This window comes from Macaca mulatta, chromosome 15 (genome assembly GCF_049350105.2).
Source record: "Macaca mulatta isolate MMU2019108-1 chromosome 15, T2T-MMU8v2.0, whole genome shotgun sequence".
NCBI lineage: Eukaryota > Metazoa > Chordata > Mammalia > Primates > Cercopithecidae > Macaca > Macaca mulatta.
Genome location: NC_133420.1, coordinates 6,162,973 through 6,190,527, shown reverse-complemented (window position 1 = coordinate 6,190,527; position 27,555 = coordinate 6,162,973). Strand labels below are relative to the sequence as shown.

The following is a 27,555-nucleotide window of genomic DNA, read 5'->3' as shown; positions in this document are numbered from 1 at the left end:
CTTCCAGCTCCTGCACATCCCTGCAAAGGACATGATCTCGTTCCTTTTTATGGCTGCATAGTATTCTGTGGTGTATACATACCACATTTTCTTTACCCGGTCTGTCACTGATGGACATTTGGGTTGATTCCATGTCCTTGGTATCGTGAACAGTGCTGCAGTGAACATATGCACACATGTGTCTTTATAATAGAATGATTTGTATTCCTTTGGGTATATACCCAGTAATGGGATTGCTGGGTCAGATGGTATTCCTGGTTCTAAATCTTTGAGGAATCGTCATACTGTCTTCCACAATGGTTGACCTAATTTACATTCCCACCAGCAGTGTAAAAGTGTTCCTATTTCTCCACAACCTTGCCAGCATCTGTTGTTTCTTGACTTTTTAATAGTCACCATTCTGACTGGCATGAGATGGCATCTCATTGTGGTTTTGATTTGCATTTCTCTGATGATCAGTGATGTTTAGCTTTTTTTCATGTGTTTGTTGGCCACACGTATGTCTTCTTTTGAGAAATATCTGTTCGTATCCTTTGCCTACTTTTTAATGAGGTTGTTTTTTTCTTATAAAAGTTCCTTGTAGATTCTGGATATTAGCCCTTTGTCAGATGGATAGATTGCAAAAATTTGCTCCCATTCTGTAGGTTGCCTGTTCACTCTGATGATAGTTTCTTTTGCTGTGCAGAAGCTCTTTAGTTTAATTAGATCCCATTTGTCAATTTTTGCTTTTGTTGCAATTGCTTTTGGTGATTTCATCATAAAATCTTTGGCTGTGCCTATGTCTTGAATGGTATTGCCTAGATTTTCTTCTAGGGTTTTTATAGTTTTGAGTTTTACATTTTAGTCTTTAATCCATCTTGAGTTAATTTTTGTATTATGAGGTGTAAGGAAAGGATCCAGTTTCAGTTTTCTGCATATGGCTAGTCAGTTCTCTCAGCACCATTTATTAAATAGGGAATAATTTCTCCATTGCTTGTTTTTGTCGGGTTTGTCAAAGATCAGGTATTGTAGATGTGTGGTTTTATTTCTGAATTCTCTACTCTGGTCTAAAATTGGTCAATGTGTCTGTGTTTGTATCAGTATCATGCTGTTTTAGTTACTGTAGCCTTGTATTATAGCTTGAAGTCACGTAGTGTGATACCTCCAGCTTTGTTCTTTTTGCTTAGGATTGTCTTGGCAACGCGGGCTCTTTTTTGGTTCCATATGAATTTTAAAATAGTTTTTTTTTTCTAATTCTGTGAAGAATGACAATGATAGTTTAATGAGAATAATATTGAACCTATACATTGCTTTGGGCAGTATGGCCATTTTCACGATGTTGATTCTTCCTATCCACGAGCATGGAATGTTTTTCTGTCTGTTTGTGCTGGCTGGACGCCTTCTCTGGTGGTCAGGCCAGGACCTCCCGGCTGTGTCTGCGTGTCCCTGCATGTCCCAAGCCCCGCCCTTCCCCAGGATTGCGAAGCTGTCCTCTCGGTGACATTGCCCAGAGTCTCCACCGGAGGAGGAGAAAGTCCCAAGGCTGTCTGAGGGCCATGAATGAAACGTGCTGTCCCCTCAAAGGCACGGTGGCTGAGCCCAGGAGCTGGGTCCCTCATGGCCAGAGAAACGCACTTCCCCGATGTTCTAGACGGATGGGGCCCTCCTGGAAAAAAGCCCTCTCAGCGTTCAGTGGTGTTTGTGCGTCAGCCCCCCACAGCGCGGGGATTCCAGCGCCCGGCCTCATAAGAGACAAAGGCGAGTGTCCTCATAACAGACAAAGACTAGGGCTTTGGGGAGAGAAGGAGAGGCTGCGTGCAGACAGAGGCAGAGAGAGCAGCGACACGGCCACAGCCCAGGAAGGCCTGCAGCCCCCAGAACTGATCTGGGTGAGCATGGACCCTCCTCTGTGACCCCCCGATTCTGGACCCTGGCCCCCCGAGCTGGGAGGAAATACATGTTGTTTTAGGCCACCCGGTGCCGGGTCATTGGTACAGCAGCCCCGCGAGACTCCTTCGAGGCCCACAGCCCAGCACAGCCACGTTTACTGAGTGCCCTCCACACACCAGCCGCGGTCCTAACCGCTCAGCCTCCCAACAACCCTCGGAGGTGGTGACGGGCGGGGAATGCGGAATGCGCCCCGGGCCTGACAGCTGGGACGTGGAGCCGGGATGTGTACCGCAGCACTGCACGACTTCTCTCCCCCAGAGGGTTCCAGACTCACACCCGGCCATTGCACTCCACAGATGGGAAACTCGCAACTCAAACCCCCAAAAGCGAAAGCTGGGGTGCATTTTCTGTTTGCCTTGGAAGGACTCCCTAGGATGTATTGGGGGCAGCTGATTTGCCTTCCTCGTTCTGTTGGGTTTAGGCTGATGTTAAAAGACTCCCCGCCTACCCCAGACCCTGGGGGAACCGGGGGAGCTGCCCTCGGAAGCCGAGCAGCACAGACTATCCCAGGCATGTGTGCACCTGTCTCTACGTGTGTGTGTGTGTTTCCTCGGCACTCACAGCATCACCATCTGCCAGGCTGGGTAGGGCACAGGTGAGGAAGACCAAGGAAGTTCCACGTGACCCGCCTTGCCAGGATGAGTGTGAGCTGCCTCCTGTGTGCCCTGCCTGCCCACAGACCCCGGGGACATCACCTGGGTGACAAAGCCTGCAGTTGCCAGCAATCGGCCAGGAATGCCGCACAGCCAGGTGTCTCATACTGGCGTGGGTGTCGTGCGGCCTCACGCAGCCCTTGAGCTATTTCCAGGTGTGGGTATCATCTCCCAGTGAGGTGCTTGGCCCAGGGGTTTCCTTCTGGCTCCTGGTGGAGTTCGTGGGCCCCTCCACCCACCCTGCAGTCCCCAAACTCCAGGGACTTGGAGGTCCCCAAGGAGAGGACAGGGCAGTGGGAGACGCTGTCATGAGGGGACTTAGGCAATGGGGAGGGACACATGCCCAAGCTGTGAGGAGGAATAAGTTCATTCTCAGAGAAACGAGATTATGTGGACATGGTAAACCCAAGTGTTCTTTTTAAGCGAGATTACTGGGAAACAATGTTAAGGCTGAGTGTTCTTTCTACGAGTGTGTGTGTGTGTGTGTGTGTGTGTGTGTGTGTGTGTGTGTGTGTGTGAGTCCTTCACTCTCTCCCTCCCCACTCCCAGCCTGCTTCTTCCTTCCCCAGCTTGGAATCCAGCTGAGGCTGGTCAGGAATCATCAGGCCCCAGCATGGGTAATGGCAGCTGCTGGTGGCCCTAACCCCCATTGGGCCCTGCGGGAGCTGCTTGTTGGGGAAGGGGCCTGGAGAGGTGCGAGCAGGAGGAAGCCAGGGTTGTGGGGCCATGGACTGCCACAGCCACCACAGAAACACTCCAACTGCCCCCAGCCCTGGCAAACCAGTGGAGGCGTGTGCTGGTGCTCTGTTCCCAGGGTGGCTTGGGGTCACCTGGCTGCCTCTCCCAAGCCTGGTCCTCACCCAGAGGCCCACACCAGCCTCAAGTGCCCGCCTCCATCCAGAGCCCGAGCTCCCCACTCCTGGGGGCTGAGCCAAGAACCCTGTGGCTGTCCCACCGTCGCCTCCCAGAGCCTTGTCCAGGGCAACAGGTCAAGGAAGAGCTAAGATTTAGAATCAGCCCGGTCAGGTGATGCCTGAGCTGCCACTGCTGTCACCACTTACACACAGGGTGTGTGGACAAAGTGGTGCGTGCCAGGGAGGGCTGAGTGACAGAGAGCAGGCATGTGGCAGGCGCCTGAAGGTGGAGGTGGCGCTGACAATGGCCACCAGTGAGCAGGGCCCTGAGTGTGCTGGGGCTGACTCGAACCCCTTGGCGCTGCCATGCAGAGGCTTGGGAGGGCCCCTCCCCAGGCACATGGGAGGTGGCGCCTCCCTGACCACGGAGCCATCATGTCTGCCAGAGGCCCCCCCCTGCGCCCTGTGCTGCTGCTCGGGGCCAGAAGGTCCAGTCGATGGGAAATGGCTTGCTTTCCTCTCACGCCCCTTCAGGAGTCAGGCCTGTTAGGGATGGAAGGGGCTGCGCTCCTGGTCCCCTGAGGGAGCAAGCTTCCCGGGCTCTTGGGGGGATCTGGTAAGGTGGATGGTGGGAGGTTCGAGGGTGTCCGGAGCCTGATGGGACGGGGTGGCAGTGGAGGGTCGTCCCCCCAGGGTCTCCCTTCTGGATGTGGACACCACATATCAGGCCTGTCACCTGGCCTCGTCACACTCCGTCTCCGGGGCCTTCATAGGTTTTCTCGACAGGAGAAACAGGTTCCTGGATAGGAGGAGACGCCCCTCTGTGCAGTGTGGCGGGGATGTACCCCTAATCAGCCAGGACCCACTGCAGGGGCCCAGCAGGACCAGGCACGAATATGAGAACAATGCGACCCCAGCTGGTCTTGCTGTGTGCCAGGCACACGGACAAGCACCGCACAAACCCCACGCCTCATTGACCCTCCACACCCTGCAGGACGGGTAGCCCTCAGGTGACAGAACCGAGGCTCAGAGAGGGAAAGCAACTTGTGCCAGGTCACACAGCCTCGTAGCCCAGCTCGGCCTAACAAAGCCGGAGCCCTCGAGGGTGCAGGCTTCCCCACAAGTTCTGATATAATGTTGGGGCTCTCCCGGCCCAGGGACACAAGCTCCCAGCTCCCTGCATCAAGGCAGGAGACAAGGAGAAGCTCCTCCAGCAATGACAGCTACGGGGCTGCGAATCCCTCCCTCCCTCCACCATTTGTGCAATGTCATTTGTCCCCACTTGTCACCAGCCTCCCACCACTAACCCAGGGGACCCACAAGGGGCTCATAGTGGTGGTGGGGACCCTCTGTGGGCCTCCTGATGGCAGCAGTGTCTGGGGAAAGAGGGCTGAGCTGAGGCCTGGCACAGGCAGGGCCCCGGGCAGCCCCTGCCCTTACAATGATGCTGGCTCGGGTGCCCAAAGCCCAGAGGAGGCATCCCGGCCCGGAAGGTTGGAGCTTGAATCGAAGGCCTGTTCGCTGCCCGCAGCCAGGCCCAGGGCTGTGGCAAAGGAGGGTGGTGCCCCAGCCAGCCCCACTGCCCCTGCCAGCCAGCAGCCTCGGCCCAGGCTGGAAGGGAGCAAGGCCCTGCCCGACTCCTGCGGTCTTTGGGGGAGGGCATGTGGGCCCAGCAGGCAGCTTGTGCTGCGCTCCAGGGCACAGATGGTTCTCATTCCTGCTGCCTCCCTTACACAGGAAAAACAAACCAGCCCGGGGCCAACAGACCCCTTTTTAACCTCCTGTTTATTTTCCTTCCCATGCTTGAAGCCGCTGACTGTCCTGGGGCGGCATCTGCTGAGGGTCTGGCCAGGGCAGCACTTTCCTGACCTCAGGGCAGCTCCCCCAGGGAGGGGCTGGGGTGCAGGGAGGGGCCCTGAAGGAATGCAGTCCATTTCCTGCTCCCAGACTTGTCCAAGTCATACCCGGGGTCACAGCTGCCTTTCAACGGCCTGGAGTCTCCTGACACCCCAGGAAGGCCCAGGATGGGGTGGGGGCAGGACAGAATCGGGTGAGGCCGGCTGTGGGCCTGGCTGGCTGCAGGACCCCTCAAGCCATCAGGAGCTGAGGGTGGGTGGAGAGGAAGCCACATCACACCACATAGGCCCACAGGGCTCCAGGAATTCAGAGGAGGAGGAGGCAGTAGGGGCTGGGGTCCTGGGACCCCGAGTGAGTACGGCCCACGGTGCTACCTGCATCCTCCTAAGCCTGCACAGCACCTCGAAGGAAGGAATGAGCAGGCTCCATCCCCATTCCAGGCGAGCTTGGGAGGGGGATGTGGCCACCCAGGGTCTCAGAGGTGGGGGCTTACCAACCATCCCACAGGCCAAGCAGAGCCTGTATTTGTCATCAGCGCCCCAGGTTTCTCTAAAGCAGGCAGACAGCATCCCCACACGGCCTGCACCCCATGGCCAGAGGCGGAAGTTTGGAGAAGGGGGCAAAGCCATGCTGGGGCTGCACAGAAGAGGAGGGGAGAACCCCCGAGGGGTAGGCCGCCCACCAAGGAAGGCAAGGAGGCCTCAGCAGCCCCTCCCCACGTGGACGAGGCAGGCGGCTCACCAGGCAGCCTGTGGATGAAAGGAGCCCAGAGGCCAGCACCGCGCACTGTGACCCAGGGACCCCCGCGGGCCCTCAGAAGTCCCCAGGGGACCAGCAGCAAGGCCAGGCCCAGGCCCGCTCCCCTGCACTCCCTGGGGTGGGGTGGGCTGGGGCCCACACCCCCCACCCCCTCCCCGGGACTGCCGGCCTCGCGGAGCCCCTCCCCCAGCGTCCGCCCCGCCCCCCGCAGAGGGAGGCACGCGGCGGTGGCCGCCCGGTCCGCGCCCCCTCCCCGCGCGGGCGGCGGTGACATCACGGCCACGGCGGCGGGAGGGGCGGCGGCGCCCCGCGCACATCACTTCCTCGGCGCCTCCCCGGGGGAGGACGGGCGGACGAGGCGCGGACGGACAGGCGGACAGCAGGGCGGACAGCAGGGCGGGCAGAGGGCAAACGGCCACGGCGCGGGGGGCGCTCCCGGCTCCCGCTCCCGCGCCCCGGACCCATGGCGGGCCCGGCCCCGCCCGCGGCCGAAGAGCTCCCGGGCCCAGCCGCCAGGCGCCTCTACTCCAGGTAGGACGGACCGGGACCAGGGCCGGGGCCGGGGCTGGGGCTGGGGCCGGGACCGGGCCAGGCCGGGACGCGCGGGAGGCTGCAGCCGGGAACAAAGGCAGCTCCGGCGGGCGTGCAGCGTGGCTGGGGACGCGCCCCTCCCTCCAGGCCGAGCCCAGCCAGGCATGTGGCCCGCGTGGGCGTCCTCTGCAGCCCTCTTTCCCCCAAGCCAAGGGGACAGGGGTGGGGGTTGGGGGGCTGGAGGCGGGGCGGGCAGCTTCTCCAGCCTCACTCCCCTGGCACCTGGCAGGGGCACCGTGGGGAGCTTCTCTCCCAAGCCTGGCCCTGCCATGCCTGGGGCACTCAGGGGCATCATGGCCAAAGAGACCTGCTATGGATGGGGCTCTGCCCCTCACCAACCCATTGGGATCCAGCTGGGTTGGAGCCAGCCAGGTGGGTGTGTACCTGCCTGAAAAGGCACCTGCCCTCCAGGCACATTCCTGGGTGATCCCAGTGGCTGGGCTCTGTGCCCCACGCCTGTTGGGGATGACAGGGTGGCCCTGCCCCAGGTGGCATGCCTGCCTGGTGACTCCCAGTGTCCCTCTAGGGGGTGCCCTGGGCCCAGCCGGGCAGGTGCCTGGTGCCCCAAGCAAGGCTGGGTGGTGCCAAGCCTCAGGCAGAGCCACAGGAGCGTGAGGTCCAGGCAGGGGCTTGCGAATGGGTGGTAGCCGTCAGAGGCAGGCCTGGCTCCCCAGAGTGACGGACACTATGGTCCTGTGGACATCCCTAAAACCTGGTGACCTCCCTGATAGAGGTCCCAGCTGCTGACCCCTGGGGGCGCCTAGCCTGGCCCCCAAGGATTCTGTGGCCCCAGCCAAGCAGCAACCTCTGCCTAGGGCACCCAAAAGGAGGCACTGGTGGCGCTGGCAGCGGACAGAGGCCTTGCTGCCTCTGGTCTGCTCTGTGCTGTGGTCCCAGACACAGCCCCATTGTGCCGTCCTGGATGGAGCTCTGAGCCCCTAGCCTGGCTCCTGGGCCCCACGCAGGGGAGGGGCGTGAGGGCGGTTTTGCTGGCAGCTGCTGCCAGGGGCCTGCCCTAAAGGATTTTCAAGGGTTTCCTCCGCTGATCTGATCACAGCCGCATGTGCTCCAGGGCAGCTGTGCTGTGAGGGGGATGGATGGCAGCGCTGGCTGGAGTGAGTTTGAGTGTGAGTGTGTGACTATGAGAGACTGTGTGTGTGGAACTGTGAGACTGGTATCCAGGACCTTAGCCTTGGGTGAGCCCTGCACAGCTGACCACAGAGTCGGGCATTTTCCAGGCTGTGGCTGGAAGCCTGGGGTCCCCTGGGGGCATGCCAGACAGGAGCCAGCCCTGGGCAGGGGCAGTGCTCAGAGGGACCACTCAGAGAGACCCCCGGCCCAGCCTTGCATCCCCCTAAGCAGGGAGTCTAGGTGAGCTCCAGGGTTGAGCCAGGCCCAGACTTGGGGAAGCGCACCACGCCTTCCAGCAGGGTCTGTGATGAGGGCCCCGGGGAGTCTGGACCCCACCGCATGGCCACAGCCAGGTTTGGACAGGCGGTTCCTGGTCAGAGCTGACTTCAGAGGGGGTGGACATGGATGCCTAGAGGTGTCCTGGGCCAGTGGAGGCTGTGGGCTGGACGGGAGGGCCCTTTGCTGTCATGCTGGGACTGGAGAGCAAGACGTGGAAAAGACTCCTGTCTTCTGAAACCCACATGCTGGGGGCAGCCCACCTGCTGGCGTGGGCGGTGGGCACGTGGATGCCCTGCAGGTGGGTGGAATCCATTTGGGCACGCCTCGTGTGGCTGTACTGGGGTCCCTCAATGTGGATGGAGCTCCGGGTTGGCCCAAGGTCTACTCTGCCCCGTCTAGCCCCTTCCCACACTGACATTCCTTTCTGGAGAGGGGAGTTCCAGTTTTTAAAATGGGGAACTATGCCTGGAAAACACACTGAGAGTGAAGCCCAAGAATGTGCCTGTGAGCCCACCAAGTCCCCAGAGGGGCCCTGGGTGCTGGGTCGGTGGGGACAGGGCCCTGGGTGCTGGGTCGGTGGGGACAGGGCCCTGGGTGCTGGGTCGGTGGGAACAGTTAATGCTCAGAACTCTGGCCCACTTGCCAGGGGCCCCCTGGCCCAGAGCAGGGCTTTGGGGTGAAGGGGCCTGGCAGGGACGGGCCGGTGGCTGAGGAGGCCCTGGAGAGTGGGGAAGCCCTGGGTGGTCCTCTCCTGGCCTCGCAGCTGCATTAAGGCCAGCTGAGTGCTCCCCAGGGCTGGGACGGGAGGGGGCAGTAGAGCAACTCATCTTGGGGTGACCCTGTTAGAGGTGCCCACCAAGCAGCAGCCATAAGCTCCCAGACAGGACATCCTCAGGTGCGGATTGGGCTCCCCACAACCTCTCTGGCCACGTGGCCATGCTATCCCCCATCCTCACTGCGTCCTTCGTCCCTCCCCTGTCCCCCGTCCTGGGCACCATCCCTGGTGGGCCGCTGGGCAGCGACGGGCCCTAGGAATTCCTGGCAAGCCTGACCGCAGGTGCTTCCTACAGCTGGGTGACCTTCAGTCCCCTCTCCAGTGATTCCAGCTCCCGCCATGCTTCCAGTCCTGTCCTGCCCCTCACTCTCCCCCCCGCCACTGAAGGGGAGTCACTGTGGTTTTCCCTGGGGGTATCTGGCTGGAGGATGGGGCAGATAGAGCCAGCTGTGAGCAGGGTCTCTTGAGCATCTGCGCAGGGGCCAGCATGTAGGTGACAGCCCTGGGGAGGGGCAGGTGCCTATTCTGTTAGCAGGGCTGGGACTGAGGGACATGGCTGGAGGTGGTAGGAGCTGCAGTGCTGGCTTGGGAGCTGGCCTTGGTCGTGGGCACCCCAGCCACCATGGAGGGTTTGGGGGTTCAGTCTGTTGGCGGGGACTGGACAAGGGAGAGGCATTCTAGTCCCTGCCTCACTGTTTGGCCAAGCTATCTTGAAGGTGGACAAATGGCCCGGCCTGAGTAGGACCCCTGAGCCCACAAGGCCTCAGAGTGGGGAGGACAGAGCCCAGAGCCTGAAGACCCCCACCTGTCCTTGGATTCCTGCCTCTGCTCAGACCCCGTGACTGTCTCAGGGACCAGACCCGTCCCCGCCAATCCTCCACCTCTGTCGGGTTCCAGCCTCCTCATGGGCCATAGGTGGCTGGAGGAGCTGGGAGCTCAGCTGAGAAGGACGCTGGGGGTGTGGGAAGTTTGAGGAAAGGAGCCAGGCTAGGGGAGCGTGGTCCATGCCTCCCGAGCCCCATGACCTGGGGAGCGGCATCCCCCAGGCCCCGCCTGGCCTTCACCCCATTAGACCTGGGCCCCTGTTCGCACCTTGGCCAGTCGGGTGAGGGAGAGCACAGAGGGCCCGGTGGACATGGGGCTGGCATGGTGAGGACTCTGAGCCCACCTCCGCCGCCCCATGCCTGCACCGTGGGCTGGTGCCAGGGAGGTTGGGGAGGGGGTCGGAGGGGGGGTCAGGGGTGGAGCAGAGGAAGCACAGGGGCCTGGAGAAATGGGAGGGGGCCGGGGGTGTCAGGGGTGGAGCAGAGGAGGCACAGGGGCCTGGAGAAATGGGAGGGGGCCGGGGGGATCGGGGTGGAGCAGAGGAGGCACAGGGGCCTGGAGAAATGGGAGGGGGCGGGGCCGCCACTGCCCAGAATTCCAGCTTTGCGCAGCCCGGGCCAGGTCTGGGGGAAGAGGTGCTGGGCTGGGGGCACTCACATACTCTGGTGCTCCCGAGTGAGCCCAGTCCTGGGCCAGAGCAGCCTCCGCTGGGAACTGGATAAACGTTTGCAGAGGAGTTGGTGGGTGACTGGCAGAAGGGCAATGCCGCTGGTCCCAGTCCCCAGAGGAGCACGCTGGACAGGATTACCCCAGGGCTCCCCGCCCCGCTGCTGATGAGGCTGACGCAGCCTCTGAGCTGTCCTTGATCCCTTGATCCACGTCAGGGCCTGAGGAGGCCCCCGGGCACCTGCTGGAGGGCTGGCCGTCCCCCGCCGAGCTCTAAACCCACCATCCTGGAGGTCGGAGGGCAGGGAAGCCTGAGGCCAGCTCACCCGCCAGGACCCGTGGCCATGGTGGGGCGAGGGCTGGCTTGGGGGAGGAGGGCCTGGGGCCTGGCAATGCCATCTCCTGCTGTGGAGGGCCCGCCTCTGGCCCTGAGCTTGGCGGAGAAGGCCGTGTGCAAGGTGGTATATGGCGCCCCCCGCCCCTGCCCGCTGCTGCTGCCGGTGGGCCTGGAGCTGTGGCTCTACGTGCAGAAGATGCGAAACCTGCAGAGGAAGAGGTGTGGCGGGCAGTGGGTGGCGTGGTCACGTGGGTGTGGGTGCCAGGGCGTGGTTGGAGGTTGTCTTGGGATGAGTGGAGGGGACACCCCACCTGGTGGCTGCATTGCCTGGATCCCAGACTGGAGGTGCAGAATGACCGAGGCCCATTCGTGCACCCTTCCCCGACTTTTAGGCCCAGGCCCTTCCCAGGCCAGAAGCCTCCTTTGCCTTGAGCCTCGAATGCTACGTCTCCGGCCGGAAGGGAGGCGGGAGGCGGCTCCCATAATCAGATCTGTGGAGCAGCAGCGTCTGGGCTCCGCAGACACCCAGGCCTCGGGCCTGAAGCCTCTCTCCTCCAACGTTGCCTGGAAGGAGGGGGCAGTAAGCCGAGTGAGACCACTTGACAAGCGGCTGGGCGGGGCAAGCGGGCCTTAATTAGGAAGCCCTGTGCGTGGCGCTGGCCGCAGGATGGGGCTTGACTGGTTGCCATGGCGACGGGGCTCCTGTGACCCACGTGGCATCCGATGGCCATTCCCAGAGGGATGGGTGAGGTGGCTGTGAGGCACCCGGCAGGTAGTGGGTGGGAGGCCCTGGCCCTGAGGTGAGAGGATCGCTTGAGCTCAGGAGTTTGAGACCAGCCTGGGCAACATAGTCAGACCCCCATCTCTACCCAAAAAAAAAAGTAAGTTGGGCGTGATGGTGCAAACCTGCAGTCCCAGATGCTTGGGAGGCTGAGGCAGGAGGATGGCTTGATCCTGGGAGATGGAGGCTGCAGTGAACCAAGATCACATCACTGCACTCCAGCCCGGGTAACAGAGCAAGACTGTGTCTCTATAAAAATAATAGGCCGGGCGCGGTGGCTCAAGCCTGTAATCCCAGCACTCTGGGAGGCCGAGACGGGTGGATCACGAGGTCAGGAGATCGAGACCATCCTGGCTAACACGGTGAAACCCCGTCTCTACTAAAAAATACAAAACACTAGCCGGGCGAGGTGGCGGGCGCCTGTAGTCCCAGCTACTCGGGAGGCTGAGGCAGGAGAATGGCGGGAACCCGGGAGGCGGAGCTTGCAGTGAGCCGAGATCTGGTCACTGCGCTCCAGCCTGGGCGACAGAGCAAGACTCCGTCTCAAAAAAAAAAAAATAAAAATAAAAAAAAAATAATAATAATAATAGGGCCAGGCGTGGTGGCTGACGCCTGTAATCCCTGCACTTTGGGAGGCCGAGGTGGGTGGATCACAAGGTCAGGAGATTGCGACCATCCTGGCTAACACGGTGAAACCCCATCTCTATTAAAAAAATTAGCCAGGCGAAGTGGCGGGCACCTGTAGACCCAGCTACTCAGGAGGCTGAGGCAGGAGAATGGCGGGAACCCGCGAGGCGGAGCTTGCAGGGAGCCGAGATCGGGCCACTGCACCCCAGCCTGGGCGACAGAGCAATACTCTGTCTCAAAAAAAAAAAAAAAATAGTAATAGCAAAATAAGTTTTTTTTTTTTTTTTTTTTTTTTTTGAGACGGAGTCTCGCTCTGTCGCCCAGGCTGGAGTGCAGTGGCCGGATCTCAGCTCACTGCAAGCTCCGCCTCCCGGGTTTACACCATTCTCCTGCCTCAGCCTCCCGAGTAGCTGGGACTACAGGCGCCCGCCACCTCGCCCGGCTAGTTTTTTGTATTTTTAGTAGAGACGGGGTTTCACCATGTTAGCCAGGATGGTCTCGATCTCCTGACCTTGTGATCCGCCCGTCTCGGCCTCCCAAAGTGCTGGGATTACAGGCTTGAGCCACTGCGCCCGGCCTCAAAATAAGTTTTAAAAAAGAAAAATAAAAGCAACAGAAAGCAAACAGGAGGGATGGGGCTGGCCTGCAAGCAGCCGAGGCTGAGCCCTTCCCCCACTTCTCTGAAATCAGGTCCCTCCCGGGCTCCAGCTGTGTCTGCCGCCTCCCGGGGTCCCCCCAGGCTGCTCCCTTGCTGAGTCTTGTGTGGCTTTTGCCCTCTGACCCTCGGGGGCACCCTGCAGATGGAGGCCCGCCTGCTCACACTGGGTACCCCATGGCATCTGCTGGGTGTGCCCTCTCCCCACAACCCTTCACCCAGGGCAGCGCAGCAGCCTGAGGCCCACGTGACCTGTAAGAGTAGGATGGAGGAGGACACCCAGCCCCAGGGCAGGCAGCAGGGAGGTGCAGAGCTGGGCAGCCATGGAGTGACCCCCACACTCCTCCCTGGCCGCTGAGTGCCAAGGGCAGCTCCCCAAGGCCCAGGGTGGGGTCCCTCGGTGAGCAGGGCTAGGGTGGCAGCTGACAGGTCCTTGGGGGTTGTGCAGGGCCCAGGGTGAGGGGTTTCTTCTCTGAAGTCCCTGCTCGAAGGTGGGGGACCCAGGGCCAGCCAGGGCATTGGTGTTCAGCAGAGGGACTGGTCCTTGGGGTTGGGCACCGCTCACAGGGTGGAGTTCATCTGGGGACGGGGCGCCATCCGCATCTTCCCACAGCAGCGTGGGGGGTGGTGGGCAGCACGTGGGAACAGCGGGTTCTCAGGCTCGTCCTGGCTGTCAGTGGCAAGTGCTTAGCTCTGTGGGTGGGAGACCAGGAGGACAGGGGCTGGGACTGGCTAACTGTCAGCCACACCTCCCCAGCACGGTCTCCCCCGGAGGCTTGGAGGCTGACTGAATCCCCAGGCCCCGGCTGGGAGAGCTTGGGGATGGGGGAGGGGCTGAGATCAGATCCCCACCCCACTCGACCCCCATGTGGCCTTCACCAGCCCCCACTACCGTCTGGGAGCCTCAGTTGTTCTTGGTGGGAATTGGGGGGGCCTCTCCCAGCAGCCATGGTTGCTCAGGAGGATGGCGAGGGTACCTGGCCCCTGCAGCCCATACCGCTGGGATTTGGGTGAAGGCAAGGTATGGGGGCCACGCCCCCTCCAGCACCGGCCCCTGGGCCTGAGGATCTTGCTGGAGTCACAGACTCTGGCAAGTCACACCTTTGTCCCCGTGGTGTTCCTGACATTGGCCGCATAAGGGGTGGACAGGAGGTGTTGGCAGAGGCGTGCTGGCCGGGGTGCCCTTGGGCCCCACACGTGCTCCGGGCCTGTACCCCAAAGAGACACTTAGGTCTGTGAGCACAGATGTGGCGTGGACCCCAGCCCACACAGGGGCGTCCTCTGTAGTGAAGCCACGGAGGTGCCCGGGCACCGGGGCGACCTTGCCAGGAGTGGGCCATGACACCAAGTTCCTCTGCCCAGGATGGAGGCATCGTGCCTGGAGCTGGCGCTGGAGGGCGAGCGTCTGTGCAAGGCGGGCGACTTCAAGGCAGGCGTGGCCTTCTTTGAGGCCGCTGTGCAGGTGGGCACCGAGGACTTGAAGACACTGAGTGCCATCTACAGCCAGCTGGGCAACGCCTACTTCTACCTGAAGGAGCACGGCCGGGCGCTGGAGTACCACAAGCACGACCTCCTGCTGGCACGGTGAGTGGGGCGGCCCTGCTGGCGGGTGAACACTTCCTGTCCTCAGCAGTTACAGTTTGAAGAGGGGGACAGGGCGAGCAGGGTGTAAGGGAATGCAGCGGGGAAGGCCTCACCTGGAGGGCAGCCAGGGCTCCGGGACCCCCGCAGGGAGCCAGGTTTCAGCTGACAGGCGTGAGTGGGTCTGTGTGTCTGCTTGCAAGAGCCTGGGCCGTGACCTGCATGCTGTGTGTGAGCACTCATGACTATGTGTGGCCCGTCTGTGATCCTGTGTGGCTCAGAGCACCACCCTTTCCCTGGCCCCGAGCCCCGGGCCCACTCCCGGCCACTGCTCAGTGAGGTGCGATCCTGCCCTGGGGGCAGTCCCTGCTTTCCCATGGACCCCAAGCTTCCACTCACAGCCTCCTTCCTGCCCCGCGTCATCCACTCCCCAGTCTCCCCAACCCACTCCCCACCGCTTCTTGGGGTCTTGGGGTCTCCAGTCGGGTCCAGCCCCCAGGCCATGCTTTGCAGGAGCACGATTCCCTTGCCTCAGCCCTGCCCAGCGCCCTCCTCCTCAGCCCTGCAGCCGCCCTGACCTCCCAGCAGGGCAGAGCTTCTTGGAGCAACCCTCCCACACTGGCCAGTGAGCTCACACTTGCTCCTCAGCACCCAGCCCAGTGTCTGGTGGGCATGCAGCAAATGTCCCCCGAATGAGTTAGCAGGAAGTTAGTTCTCCACTATCAGGCCCCCCAAATCCTCCCCGGACCCTAACAGCTGCAGACCCCAGCCCCCTGCCCCAGGCCCAGGCCTGAGGTCCTGTGTATAGCTCCTGGCACCTCTGCAGCCTGTGTGATGATGGGCAGGATCCTGTGCCCCAGACGCAGCCCAGCAGAGCCCACACCCAGGGCTCTCCTCAGGCCTCACTTGCCCAGCATCACCTCAGGGGACGCAGGCTCCTGTCCACTCCACACTAGTCCCTGAGGCTCAGCTACCCCACCCCATGCTCAGCCTCCCCCGGCCCAGGGGCCTGACCAGTCCTCAGCCTGGCCTCTCACTGCTCCCTGCCGTCCAGGACCATCGGTGACCGCATGGGGGAGGCCAAGGCCAGCGGAAACCTGGGGAACACACTCAAGGTCCTGGGGCGCTTCGACGAGGCTGCTGTCTGCTGCCAGCGGCACCTGAGCATCGCCCAAGAGCAGGGAGACAAGGTGGGGGCTTGGTCCGGGGCTGGGTGCCTCCCACCCCTGCCCCGGCCTGCGTCCAGATCTGGTCGGGGCGGGCGGGTGACACACCATCATCCAGCTCCTCACGGGAGGGATGACAGGGAGGTCGGTCCCCTAGATCCCAAGTGACTCGTGAGAGTGTGGGCCCCCAAAGCGGCCCCCCCCAGCCCATGCTGACACTGCGGCCCAGGCCCTCATCTTCCACCCTCAGCTCTGCTGCCCCTCTCAGTGACCTCCCCCTGAATCAGTCCACACCCCCAGTCACTCACTCCCCGGGGGGCCCAGCGGGAGGCAGCGGGTGGTTCTGGGCTGCAGCAGTGGGAGGCCGAGTTCGATGGTGGTGGTGACAGCAGGGAGAGGGGCTCCGTCCCCGCTTGTGCTGGATCTGAGATAGGCTTTGCTGACCTCCCTCCGTGACCCTGTGAGGCGAGAAAACTGAGGCTGGAGGAACGTGACTTGCCCCCCATCACGCCAGCTGGAGGTGGCCGAGTGGGCTTGAGGCCGCAGCGTCTGGTCCCAGCTGGACCTCTCAGCCTTGGGCATCAGAGGACACAGCTGAGGACCTGGCGCCCTGGCCACACCAATCCGCACAGGAGGGAGGGGTGGCGAGGGAGGACAGAGGCTGGCTTCCCAGGTGTCCCGTCCTCAGGCCTCCGCCCCTGCCTTAGTGTCTGTGACTCAGTGGGAGCCCCCAAGGCCCCCTGCGTCGAGGGCCGGCACAGTGAGGACACCGGCCTGCTGGCTCTGCACATCCCATGGGGGGCCGTGGAGGCACACCCCCAACCCTCCATGCTGCCCGCAGGTCGGGGAGGCGAGGGCCCTCTACAACATCGGGAACGTGTACCACGCCAAGGGCAAGCAGCTGTCCTGGAACGCCGCGAATGCCACGCAGGACCCCGGGCACCTGCCGCCCGATGTCCGAGAGACCCTGTGCAAGGCCTCCGAGTTCTATGAGTGAGTGGGGCTGGGCCGGCCCTGGGACCAGGGCTGGTCTGTGCATTTCTGAGCTCCACAGACACTTCCAGACCCCCAACCCCAGGCCCACACCTCCTGGCAGCTCCCAGGGCAGTGACAGCAGGTCCGCCCAGCGCCCCCTTTCTCAGCTGCAAGCTCCTTCCCTGAGATTGCCCCTGTCTGGGACTGGGGGGACCTGACCAAGCCCTGGACCTCAGAGCTCGAGGACACTGGAGCCCACCCTAGCTACCATCTTTCCAGGGCATGGCCCTGAGGGCCGCACGGAGGCCACTGCTCAGCTCTTCTAGCCTGGGGTGGGTGAGGACGTGGGCTGGGAGGTACACGGCTCAGAGGCACTCGGCCCCCAGGAGGAACCTGTCCCTGGTGAAGGAGCTGGGCGACCGTGCGGCGCAGGGCAGGGCCTACGGTAACCTGGGCAACACCCACTATTTGCTGGGGAACTTCACAGAGGCCACGACCTTCCACAAGGAGGTGAGCCGGGCAGGGTGACGGGGTGGAGGGGTCGGGCTGCGGCAGGGGCAGGGCTGAGCCACCCGTCTGGCGGTCCCTGAAAGCAGGGCGGGGTGCTGTGGCCCGGCAGCAGGCGCACCCCACCGAGCCCCGGCCTCATCTGCACTTGGTCCTGCGGCTCCTACCTGCTCCCCCAGACACACAGATCTCCGGCCAGCCACCTGGGCAGGGAGGCAGCCCCTGTCCACCCACATCAGGCCCCAGGGCTGCTCCATGACTGCCTGGCCTCGGGTCTGTCTCCGCAGCGCCTGGCCATTGCTAAGGAGTTTGGAGACAAGGCGGCCGAGAGGAGGGCCTACAGCAACCTGGGGAACGCCCACGTCTTCCTGGGGTGCTTCGACGTGGCTGCTGAGTACTACAAGTAGGTGGTCCCCACAATCTCCCAGGGAAACAGCAGGACAGGGGGAGCTGGATGCCACACCAAGGAGGTGCCCGCCCCAAGGTGGGAATCTGACTGCCTCCCCTTCCCTAACCAGAAGTCAAGGTGGGGTTCTAGGCTGCCCCGGGAAGGGCAGATGGACAAAGCTCATGAGGAGGCAGGTGGTGGGGGAGCCGGCTTATGGGAGGTCTGGGCCATCTGCCTCCTGGCCTGAGCCAGAGCAGTGCCTGCCGGGTGGAGCCCGGCTGTCAGCACTGGGTCCTATACCCAGCCCTAAACTTAGCCCCATCTCAGCCTGAGCACTGGGCACAGCAGTCCCAGGTCCTCCAGGGAGGAGTGGTGGCTCAGGGTAGTCAGGCGACTTGCCAGAGCCTGCCAGGACCGCCTGTCACCCTGGAGCCAACAGTCCGGCTCTGTGGCCATGTAAGGGTGGGGATGAAGCTGGACCCCAGAGAGGCCCCAGAGGGATTCCGGGGCAGGGGACCACTGGGCAGACTGCGTCCCCATTCTTATCTTCCACCCCTCACCCTGGAACCCTCCTCCTGGGGGCTGACCTTGCCACTGTTCACAGGAAGACGCTGCAACTGTCTCGGCAGCTCAGGGACCAGGCGGTGGAGGCGCAGGCCTGCTATAGCCTGGGCAACACGTACACGCTGCTGCAGGACTATGAGCGTGCGGCCGAGTACCACCTGCGGCACCTGCTCATTGCGCAGGAGCTGGCCGACAGGTGCGTGGCGCGGATGCGGTGGGCAGACCCGGCCCGGCCCACAGACTGAATCACCGCAGCCCAGGCGAGGTGGCCGGGGTCCCATCCCCTGCTCTGCCACTGACCGTGCTGTGACCCGGGCAGGGCAGCACCGCTGTGGGGACCGAGCCAGACAGTGTGGACACAGGGCTGGCTGCTGACTCCTGGCACAAGTGGGTGGGGTCCTCCTCCCATCACTCAGTTCGCCACCCTGTTGACCCCCACCACCTGTGTATGTATGTAAATATCAGTCTCTGGACAGAGACAGGCTGGCAAACCACAGGCCCCTAAGTACTGTCCTGTGTGCAGGTCTGGGGTAAGTGGTGGCCAGAACAAGAGGCTCAGAGCCACAGGCCTGTGGCCTTTCACAGGCAGCGGAGAGGAGGGGCCTTCTGAAAGGCTGCCATGCCTGGAGGCTTAAAAGTGGCCCAGGGTTTTCCTTTGTGGGGTGGTGATGAGAATGTTCTGGAATAGACAGAGGTGCCGGTTGCACGGCATGAGTGGACAAAATGCCACTGAATCGTCCACGTGAAAAGGATCACATTCCTGTTAGATGCATTTCCCTCCAACATAAAAGCAACCCCCTCACCCAGTGACTTGGGGGTGCCTCTGAGGGTGGAGGGAGTGCAAGGAAGCTGGCCGCCAGGGGGCGAGCGAGGCCAAGGGCCCAGAAACTGCCCACAAAGGCAGAACTGGCCACAGGCCAGGTTGCTTGGGCTCTGTGCACTAATCCTTTTAATGGGAATGAAAAAGGCAGAGCTGATTGGGTCTTCTCCTTGAAGGTGGCAGAATTTGTGGGAGGTCCCGGCTAGGGGCGTTATCCTGCCCTCCGGTCTATGCTCCTTGGACCTGGGGGCCCCGATGACCCTCGAAGCCAGGGTCATGCTGGGGCCCTGACCACCAGGGGAGGGGCTGGGGCTGGGGGCAGGCCTGGAGAGGGCGGGTATGAATCCCGTCTCCCTCTCTGGCAGAGTGGGCGAGGGCCGGGCGTGCTGGAGCCTGGGAAATGCCTACGTGTCCATGGGGCGCCCGGCGCAGGCCCTGACCTTCGCCAAGAAGCACCTGCAGATTTCCCAGGAGGTGAGCCAGGCCTGCCCCCAGGGGCCCCGGGCACTGCCCAGCCCACTCCAGACGGGCCGGGTTCACTCTGTCCCGAGCAAGCGTTTGCATGCCTGGGCTGCCCCTCATCCTTTCAGGGCCGTTGCAGCCGCCTGGTCCTTCTGAGGCCTGGTGACAAGGTGTCTACCGCACCTGGGGGTTTTTCCCGCAGCCCCCAGCTGATGCTTTCCTGGACAGCTGCGTCTCCTCCTCCTTGGAGAGGTTGCACAGGGTCTCTGTGGGCTCTGTCCATTAGCACCCTCCTACTGTGGTCAGGGCGGAACATCACAGATGAACTCTGGGCCTCCCAGCTCCTGGCTTGTCCTTACATCACGCACTCCCACGCCACCTCCCTCTGCACACCCTGAGTCTGTTCATGCTAAAGATGGTGCCAGCCCCTACTGACCACCATAGCCCCGTGTGGGAGGTGGCCGGGTGGGGAGGCCTGCAGGTGCCCAGGTGAGGGTGGAGAGGGGCGGGCATGCAAAGGTCAGCAGAGCCCTTGTCTGGAGAGCTTCTCCACTGGCAGCCAGGAGGCAGCCCCCGTGTCCCTCTGAGTGCAGGCTACAGCCTCCAGGGCCCTCCAGGGCTCCATGTGGCAGTGCCTCCCGTGCCATGTCACTCTCTCTTCTGCTTGACTTAAGCAAACAGTGCCTGAGAAATGTGGATGTTCCTGGGCGGGTCCCACGGAGCCTCAGCGCACAAGGGCTGAGAGAGGTGCAGCCGGGCGGGGCCGGGCCTCTCGCGCACCAGAGGGCACAGGCCTGGCTGCCTGGGACCCCGTGCATCTCTGGGGTGGGACTAGGGGCTGTTGAGGACCTGTAGGGCCACCTCACCCAGGGACAGAGCCCCAGACTCCACCTCCGAGTCCGCAGTGAGTCCTGGTTCCCTCAGGCCCAGGGGTCAGTGACCAGTTCAGGTCACTGAGGTGGTCAGGGACAGGTGTACTGGGGGCCATTGAGGTCCCCTTGGAGCCCACAGCAGGGCCCCCGGCCACACTTGCCCGCTCCGTCCCGCTCACTGCAGATCGGGGACCGCCATGGGGAGCTCACGGCCCGCATGAATGTGGCACAGCTGCAGCTGGTGCTCGGCCGCCTGACCAGCCCAGCAGCCTCAGAGAAGCCTGACCTGGCCGGCTATGAGGCCCAGGGTGAGTGCCAGGGTTGTGGGGGGGGTCTTGCTCCCCACAGGCACAGACCGGATCGGGAGCTGGGGAGGGGTGGGATAGAGGCCAGGCCAGCATGGCTGAGGTGGCAGCCGCCAGAAAATGGCCCTGCAAGCCAGTTCTTCTTGGCCTCAGGGACAGCACAGGCCTGAGGTTCACTCTGAGCCCCTCCCACCCTCGTCCTGGGTGGCGCCGCAGGGCTGCTGGCTGAAGGACAGGAGGTGGTCACCTACTGCCCGGCTGGCTGCTCCGGGGCCTCCACTCCCCACCTGCCCCTGGAGCACTTGGTGCAGGGAGGGCTTCTGTCCTCAGACCCAGGTGGGAGAGGGCTGCTGGGAGGCAAGAGGGCATCAGCCAGAGGGCTGGGCTGGGCTGGGGGAGCCCCATGTGCCTGGGGCGGTAATCAGGCAAGGCCCAAGGCCAGGCGAGGCCACCGTGGTGACCTCATTCATGTACCACTGGTTGTGCCATGCTGGTCAGCAGTGCTGCACACGGGTCAGAGCATCCCCCACAAAGCGAATAGACTAATAGGTGCCGGGGGTGGTGCCAGGTTGGGCTGGCTTCCTGAGGTGGCTGGCAGTGGGTGAGGGGCAGGTCTAGGGGGAGCAACTGCCCCACCCATGTGTCCCCAACCCCCGAGGGTCTTGAGTTTGCCAGGAGTTGAGCCCCAGCCCCCGAGAAGGGATGCCTGCCTCCCAGAACGTACCTGGTGCCCCCCAGGCCTGCTGAGGACCAGGCTGGGAATACCAGGCTTGGATGTGGTGCTGGGCTGCCAGAGTTTCTTTTTCTTATTTTACTTTTAATAATTAAATGTTTTTATAGAGATAGGGCCTCGCTATGTTGCCCAGGCCAGTGTCAAACTCCCAGCCTCAAGCGATCCTCCCATCTCGGCCTCCCGAAGTGATGGGATTATAGGTGTGAGCCACCGTGCCCAGCCATCCCCTGGGTTTTTGTGCCATGGTGCTCATGGATTTCTGACGATGACCTCTCCTGGGAAATTGGGGGTGCATGTCAGCCACCACAGAGGCCGAGGACAGAGGAAGGAGCAGAGGCTCTGGGGCCCTCAGCGAGCCCGTGGGACCAGGTGCTGTTACCGATGGCGGTGGGTGGGGGATGGGCTGGAATGTGCCCCCCCGGGATATCCAGGCCTATATCTACCCGTGGCCCGGGTTTCTTAAGAGTGGGGGGCTCTGCAGAGAGCTCCTGAGGCACCCCTAGTGCCCCTCCTTTGTCCCTGGCTCGGCACTGCCACCATCTGGGACCCCAGCAGCAACTAGGGGCAGGGCTGGGAGCAGATCTGAAAAGGCTCTTCGGAGGCTGCGGCTCCGGGTCCTCCCAACGTTTTCTTTCTTGGAGCCAAGGAAAAGGGGGGCCGGAGTGGGAGGACGCTGGAACAAAGCAGCTTCTGTCCCTCCTGGCTCCGCTGTGCCTCCCCGAGTGCGGGACCCCTTCCAGCCGGCCCGATGCCTCCTCCCCCAGGGCTGGGGAAGGGTCCGCCTCCCTGCCCAGGGCAGCCCTGCAGCCTGCCTGGGGCCGCCGCCCCGATGCCGCTGCGGGAGGCAGGCTGCACCCCTAGAGTCTGGGCGGCCCTCGGGGAGACCCCCGTTCAGCTGAGCCTGGCAGGGACAGAGCCTTGAGGCCGGAAGTCTGGACTCGGCGCTGCGGGTTTGGGGCGCCACGGAAGGACCCACGCAGCCTCCCCATTCTGCAGGTGCGGAACGCGGGGTGGATCTGTGAGCAGAAGGAGGGAAGTGGGGTGCAGAGACACGCTAGAGCCTGGCCCGTGCGGAGGGGGCGCCGGGGGCTGGGGGCACAGGAGGGCTCTGCCCAGCGGGGTGTGGGCGGGGCGGGGGCGGGGAGGAGGAAGTCGCCTGGGGGCGGGGCTTCAGCTCGCCGGGGACGTGGTGGGGAGTGGCCTTGCTGTTGTGGGCGTGTCCATGGGCGGTGGGCGTGGCAGAGGCTGGTGGGTTTGGTGCCCGGTTGATAAACACGAGGAGACTTAATGTGCGGCTGGAGGACAAAGAATCTTGACGCGGCTTAGTCAGCGTATTAATCTCACCGCCCTCTGCCGGCCCCTCCCCAGCCAGCAGAGAAGCCCCAGACATGTGTCTGGGGGGCACCTCCCTGCCAGCTGCTGCCCTTGTCCAGCTTCTCTGGGTGTGCGGCCTCTATGAGACCCTGACGGCAACCAGCCCCCGCCTCCCTGGCCAGAGGGCACAGGCCCGGGCCTCCCACACTTGCTCTTGGGCTGCCCTACCCCTCACCCCAGCAAGGGTGCCAGGTACGATGGAGTTTCTGCTGCCGCTCTTGGTGCGGGCAGCATAATTGGCATGTTAGGAGGAGGGAGCCAGCCCTGAGCCCTACAGGACCTCCCCCTGCCCGTAGCCCGTCTCCGATGGCCCTGCCTGTCCCACAGGGTGTGCGACTGCCCTCGGCCCTGCTGACCGTGCTCGACAGCCCTTCACCCTCTGGACCCTGCTCAGGGCATCGTGAGCATGGTACACAGGAGTTCCCGGGGGAGCCTGCCATCAGCCTCCCTGGGAGAAGTCCCCTGAACGTCCCGACGGGTGGCCTTGGGGTCAGGGATGTGCCTGGCATGACATCCCTTGCAGTTTAGGCTGTGGGCTCCCGCCCTGGCCAGCTGATTGTGACTTGACCCACTTGTGCCTCAGTGTCCCCATCTAGGGAACAGACCCACCAGTAGTGCTGGGAACAGAACTTGGCAGGGGTGAGAGGCCAGCAAGCCTGAGAGCCCAGAAACCTGTTACGTTCGGGCCCTGGGTGGGCGAGGCAGGCGTGACTGCAGCACGGTCCTCCTGTTCCAGCAGCCCAGTGGCCTTTGGGCAGTCGCAGGGATGGAGGATGCACCCTCTCTCTGTGCGCCTAAGAGGGCCCAGAGGGGACAGTGTGTGAGAAATGGCACACAGGGTCCTGTACGCAGCAGATACACAGTAAATGCCCGCCGCTCGGTCACCAGGCCCCTGCCGTGTGCCAGGCACTGCTGGGGCCCTCACTGGTACCGAGAGTGCTGAACTGCGTCCAGGGAACCGATAGGTGAGGAAAGGGCAGCCTGGGAGCGAGCCACATGGGATGAGCTTTGGGAGAAAGAAAAGCCCAGCAGGGGAGGTGTGGATAGGAACAGGGAACAGGGGAGGCAGGCTGCAGCAGCTTCGGGAGGTGACCGTCATGGTCCGTTCCGACTGCCCTCACAAAGCACCGCAGGCCGGGGCAGCAGCAGTAGACATTTTCTCCTCACGGCTCTGGAGGCCACAAGGCCAGGGTTGGGGTGCCATGTGCTTGGGCGCTGGCGAGGGTCCTCTTCCTGACTGGCAGACGGCACTTTCTCGCTGTGTCCTCACATAGCAGAGAGAGGGAGGAAGAAGGGGGAGCTTGAGAACACTGGTGGCTTCTCCTAAGGCCACTCGTCATTATGGGGCTCCATCCTCATGACCTCCTGTAAACCTCAGGACCTCCTAACACCATCCCATGGGGAGTTAGGGCTTTGATGATGACACTCCAGCAAAGACTGGAGGTCAGAGAGAAGTGAGCCGCAAGCTTAGACGGAGGAACAGCAGTCTGGGCAGAGGGAACAGCTTGTGCAAAGGGCCTGAGGCAGGGGCCAGCCTGGTGGGAGGAGGCACAGCGGGGAGACTGTCTGGAGCTGATAGAACAAGGAGAGGGCCTTGGCCGAAGAAGGGAGGGCCTTGTGGGCCCTTGTGTGAGATCCCGTCTCCAGTGGGGCGGGGCCCTTAGGACCCAGCAGAGGAGGGGCAAGGCCTACGCCAGCCCTTACCACCCCCTTTCTTGGAGAGGGGACTTACGGGCAAGGCTGGGGCAGCAGGCAGGTGAGGGGCAGGTGATCCGGCTGCAGGGAAGTGAGGAGGGGTGGGACTCTGGGTCTGCAGTGAGGCAGGGACTGCCTGGATTTCAGACCAGAGGTGGGTGTAAAGGAACAGTGGGCAGCTGAAAATCGGGGTTGCTGAGGTCTGAGCCAAGCCGGCAGGGGGGTGCTGCCCTGAGGGGTCAGGCAGGCACAGGGGGCACTGAGATGCTCGGGGGGCTTGAGTCGGCCATGGCACATTGTCGAGCTGGGTGAGGACAGAAATGATGACAGTGTGACGGTCAGCGTCGGGTGGCCCTGGGGCGGTGCTGGGAGAAGTTTCCAAACGTTGCGCTCGTAGGCGGGAGAGACAGGAAGCCAAGCCAGTGGGCCGGGCCTGTCTGGACAGCTCAGCCAAGGGCGCTGGACTCACACTCAATGCCTCGGCCGACTCTGCAGACAGAGGATGCATTGAGCCGGGCGCAGCGGGCCTTCCGCTCACCATCCGTGCCTGGCTATGAGGGCGCCCGCCATGGAGCCAGACGCTGGCTGTGTCTCAGAAGGGCATTTCAGCCACTGCTCCAGCCAGGGCCCATCCATGCAGCGTCCTGGTGGAGGGCCAGGCCTGGCAGAAGCAGCTGTGCTGGACCCAGGACCCGGAGGATGCATTGGGGAAACCAAGTCAGGCCCCCGTGGCATTGGGGGGCAGCGGAAGGAGAGCCAGGCTCTCAGGGAGTGCACACTGGGAGATGGAGCAGGGCTCTCGCTGGGTGTGGTAAGTGAAGGGACTGCCCCAGCAGATGTGCCCCTCTGTCATTTCCATGGTGTGGGGAGCAGACCCCGAACTGTGTGGGGTCAGGAGCTGTCCTCAGAGCGACCTTGCTAGTCTGGGTGGGGGTGGGCAGCTGGCAGCCCTTCAGAGAACAGGACACCAGCCCCAGCCCCATTCTGTCCCATTCAGGCTGCACCACCCGAGGCTGGGGCGGCTCCACCACCTGAGGCTGGGGCGGCTCCACTTCAGTGCCTGGCCAGATCCTGAATGTGCCAAAGCTAACCTTGATCCCACTGACCACTGTGACCACAGGGCGGGGCTGGGAGCCCTGCCTGGGGCGTTCGTGTTGCCAGTGGGAGGCGCAGTGGACGGCCCCAGGTCCCAGCGTCCTGCTCAGGCCCTGATGGGCCCCAGGTGAGCCTCTGGCTGCACACGTTTCCATCTCAGGCCTCTGGAGAGCAGGAGCTCAGGGTGTGTCCTCGGAGCCCGGAGGCCAGGCCAGGGAAGTGCACAGCCCATACTCGGTCAGCTCCCATTCCCTGCCCAGCTCTCATGAAGCCCTAGGCATTCGCCGTGGGCTGGTCTGGGGCCAGCGGGCTGGAGGTGGAGGACAGCCTGGGCCCCCAAGTCCTCAGCTCCCTCTGCTCCTGTCCCCTTCCCCCCCGCCGCGTTTAGGATGCTCGCTGTTTAAACAGGTCACATGGACAGGCTCGGGAAGGGGCTTCTATAGCAGCCAGGCCTGGCCAGAGGCTCCCGTGTGCCCCATAGGTAGCACCTCGCTGTCCGCCAGGCGCCTTCTTGGCCGTCTGAAGCCCCCAGCGCATCCTCATCGCTGCCGTTCACTAAGTGGGGGCAGGATCCCCTTCCCAGTGCGGGGTGGAGGCTTGGATTCCATTCGGTGGCACAGTGCTCAGAGAGCAGCCCTCCAGCAAGACCCAGGCCTGTTCTCATCCCCAGCGTGGGCCTGTAAGGGAGACCCTGAGAGACCCTGACACTCTGGCCCATTTCCTCCCTTCCTCGTGGTCGGGGCCAGGCTCATATTTAAATCAGGGCCACGCTGAGGCTGGGGTCAGGGGGATGTTGGCTGAGTGACCCAGCTGTGCAGGTGAGGCTGGGAGGGGCTGTGTGTGCGGTCCAGTGCCTGAAATGACTGAGTGACTGGCCGCCTGAGCCGGCTCTCTCCATCTGTGGATGTTGCGTTCCCCGGCAGGGCCCAGAACCCAGGGCTAACGGTGGGGTCCAGGTGTACCTGAGGCTCCGGCACCCTGCGTGGCCATTCATGCTAACTTTGACGAGTGCCCCAGCCCTGGTGGCTGTGCCCCCTGATGCAGTAGGGCCTGGACGGGGTAAGGGGGTGTCTGGGCCTGCCCTCCACGTCTGCCTGGTGCAGGCAGCCACCAAGCAGCTTCGCTTTAGGAGCCGAGCTCCTCGGGGGATGAGCACAGAGCGGCACTGCCCCACCCGGCCCATCCCTGCCGGCCCAGTCTGATGATAGGGCACTGAGCTCTGAGGCGTAGTAATGGGGCCAAGTCTGCTGGTCTGGAGGTGCCAGGACTGGATTCTCAGAGTGCCCACTGATGCCAGGGCTGGCTCTGGCCCCGCCCTCGGACTCACACCGGGTGTGCGCGGGGCCCCTGGGCACAGCCCGTATCCAGCGTGTCTGCGGGTGGAGGGACACTTGGTTCCCAGGAAGACTGGGTAAGGGTGGGCGTGGGGGTGTGGGAGCTGTGGGCGAGCGGGGAGGAGGGCCGGGGTCCTCCCAGCTGCGAGAGGCTCCCTGGGGATGTGCCGGGTGTTGGGACAGCAGAGACAGGGTCCTCAGTGCCAGCCTCGTTCCGCCGTCGTCCCCTCTGCCTGGAACATTCTGCTACCTTTTCCACAGTGGCCGTGCCCCCGTCCATCCCGCCACCTCCTCAGGGAAGCGCCCGCAGACCCTGGCTCTCAGCCACGGCATCAGGCCTTCCCACAGCGCTTCTCGCCTGGTTGGGGATTCCATCCCATTTTTCCGTTGGCCACCTCATTTCTGGTCTGCCAGGTCTGTTGTGTCCTGAATCTGGGTCCCTGTGAGTGCTCCGGGAATGGCTGGACTGAGGTAGGGCCACTCTCCCAAACTCCCAAATCCTTTCGGACCCCTCAGGGCTGAGTGACACCCGCCTCTGCCTGGGCCGTGTTAGGACAGAGGCTTGGAGGTAGGCCTGGCTGTGGGGCTGCCGGGGGGCCCAGGACAGGCACTGGTGGCTCCGCTGAGTCTGTATCTGGCCAGAGTTGGGTCAGGCAGCTGCGCCCCACCACCCCACTGTGGCTAGAGGAGATGGGGGTCCCTTGGGTGGAGACACGGCCAGTAGGGTGAGCCCAGGGCCAGGAGGGATGGACAGGAGCCTGGGGAAGGTCCCACGGCAGAGCTGGTCTGGGGGACTCATCTGAGGCCTTTGCCTACCCCGCCCTGGCCTGGACTGCCGCAGTGAGCTGGGGGTGGACCCAGAGGCCCGCCCCACCTGCCTCTGGGGCACAGCATGACGCACCCTCAGGAGGGGGATTGGGTGGCCTCACAGAGGTGGCCGAGGGCCACAGGGGCCACCGGAAAGG

At 63.0% G+C, this 27,555-nt stretch overlaps 1 protein-coding gene and 1 long non-coding RNA gene across 7 annotated transcripts in view; both read left to right on the top strand.

Moving 5' to 3' along the window:
• GPSM1 (G protein signaling modulator 1) overlaps positions 1 to 27,555 on the top strand; it is a 45,044-nt gene that overhangs the window by 6,785 nt on the left and 10,704 nt on the right. For 2 of the 6 annotated variants that reach the window (XM_028834351.2, XM_028834349.2), the window contains exons 2-9: positions 14,082 to 14,303; positions 15,355 to 15,490; positions 16,308 to 16,459; positions 16,828 to 16,951; positions 17,236 to 17,351; positions 17,941 to 18,096; positions 19,086 to 19,194; positions 20,239 to 20,362. In XM_028834351.2, the coding sequence (XP_028690184.2) occupies positions 14,082 to 14,303; positions 15,355 to 15,490; positions 16,308 to 16,459; positions 16,828 to 16,951; positions 17,236 to 17,351; positions 17,941 to 18,096; positions 19,086 to 19,194; positions 20,239 to 20,362 (1,139 nt within the window). 6 annotated transcript variants of the gene reach the window in all.
• Positions 10,035 to 12,339, top strand: LOC144334957 (uncharacterized). The gene is made up of 2 exons (XR_013405298.1): positions 10,035 to 11,701; positions 12,028 to 12,339. It is a non-coding gene; the product is annotated as an uncharacterized LOC144334957 (long non-coding RNA).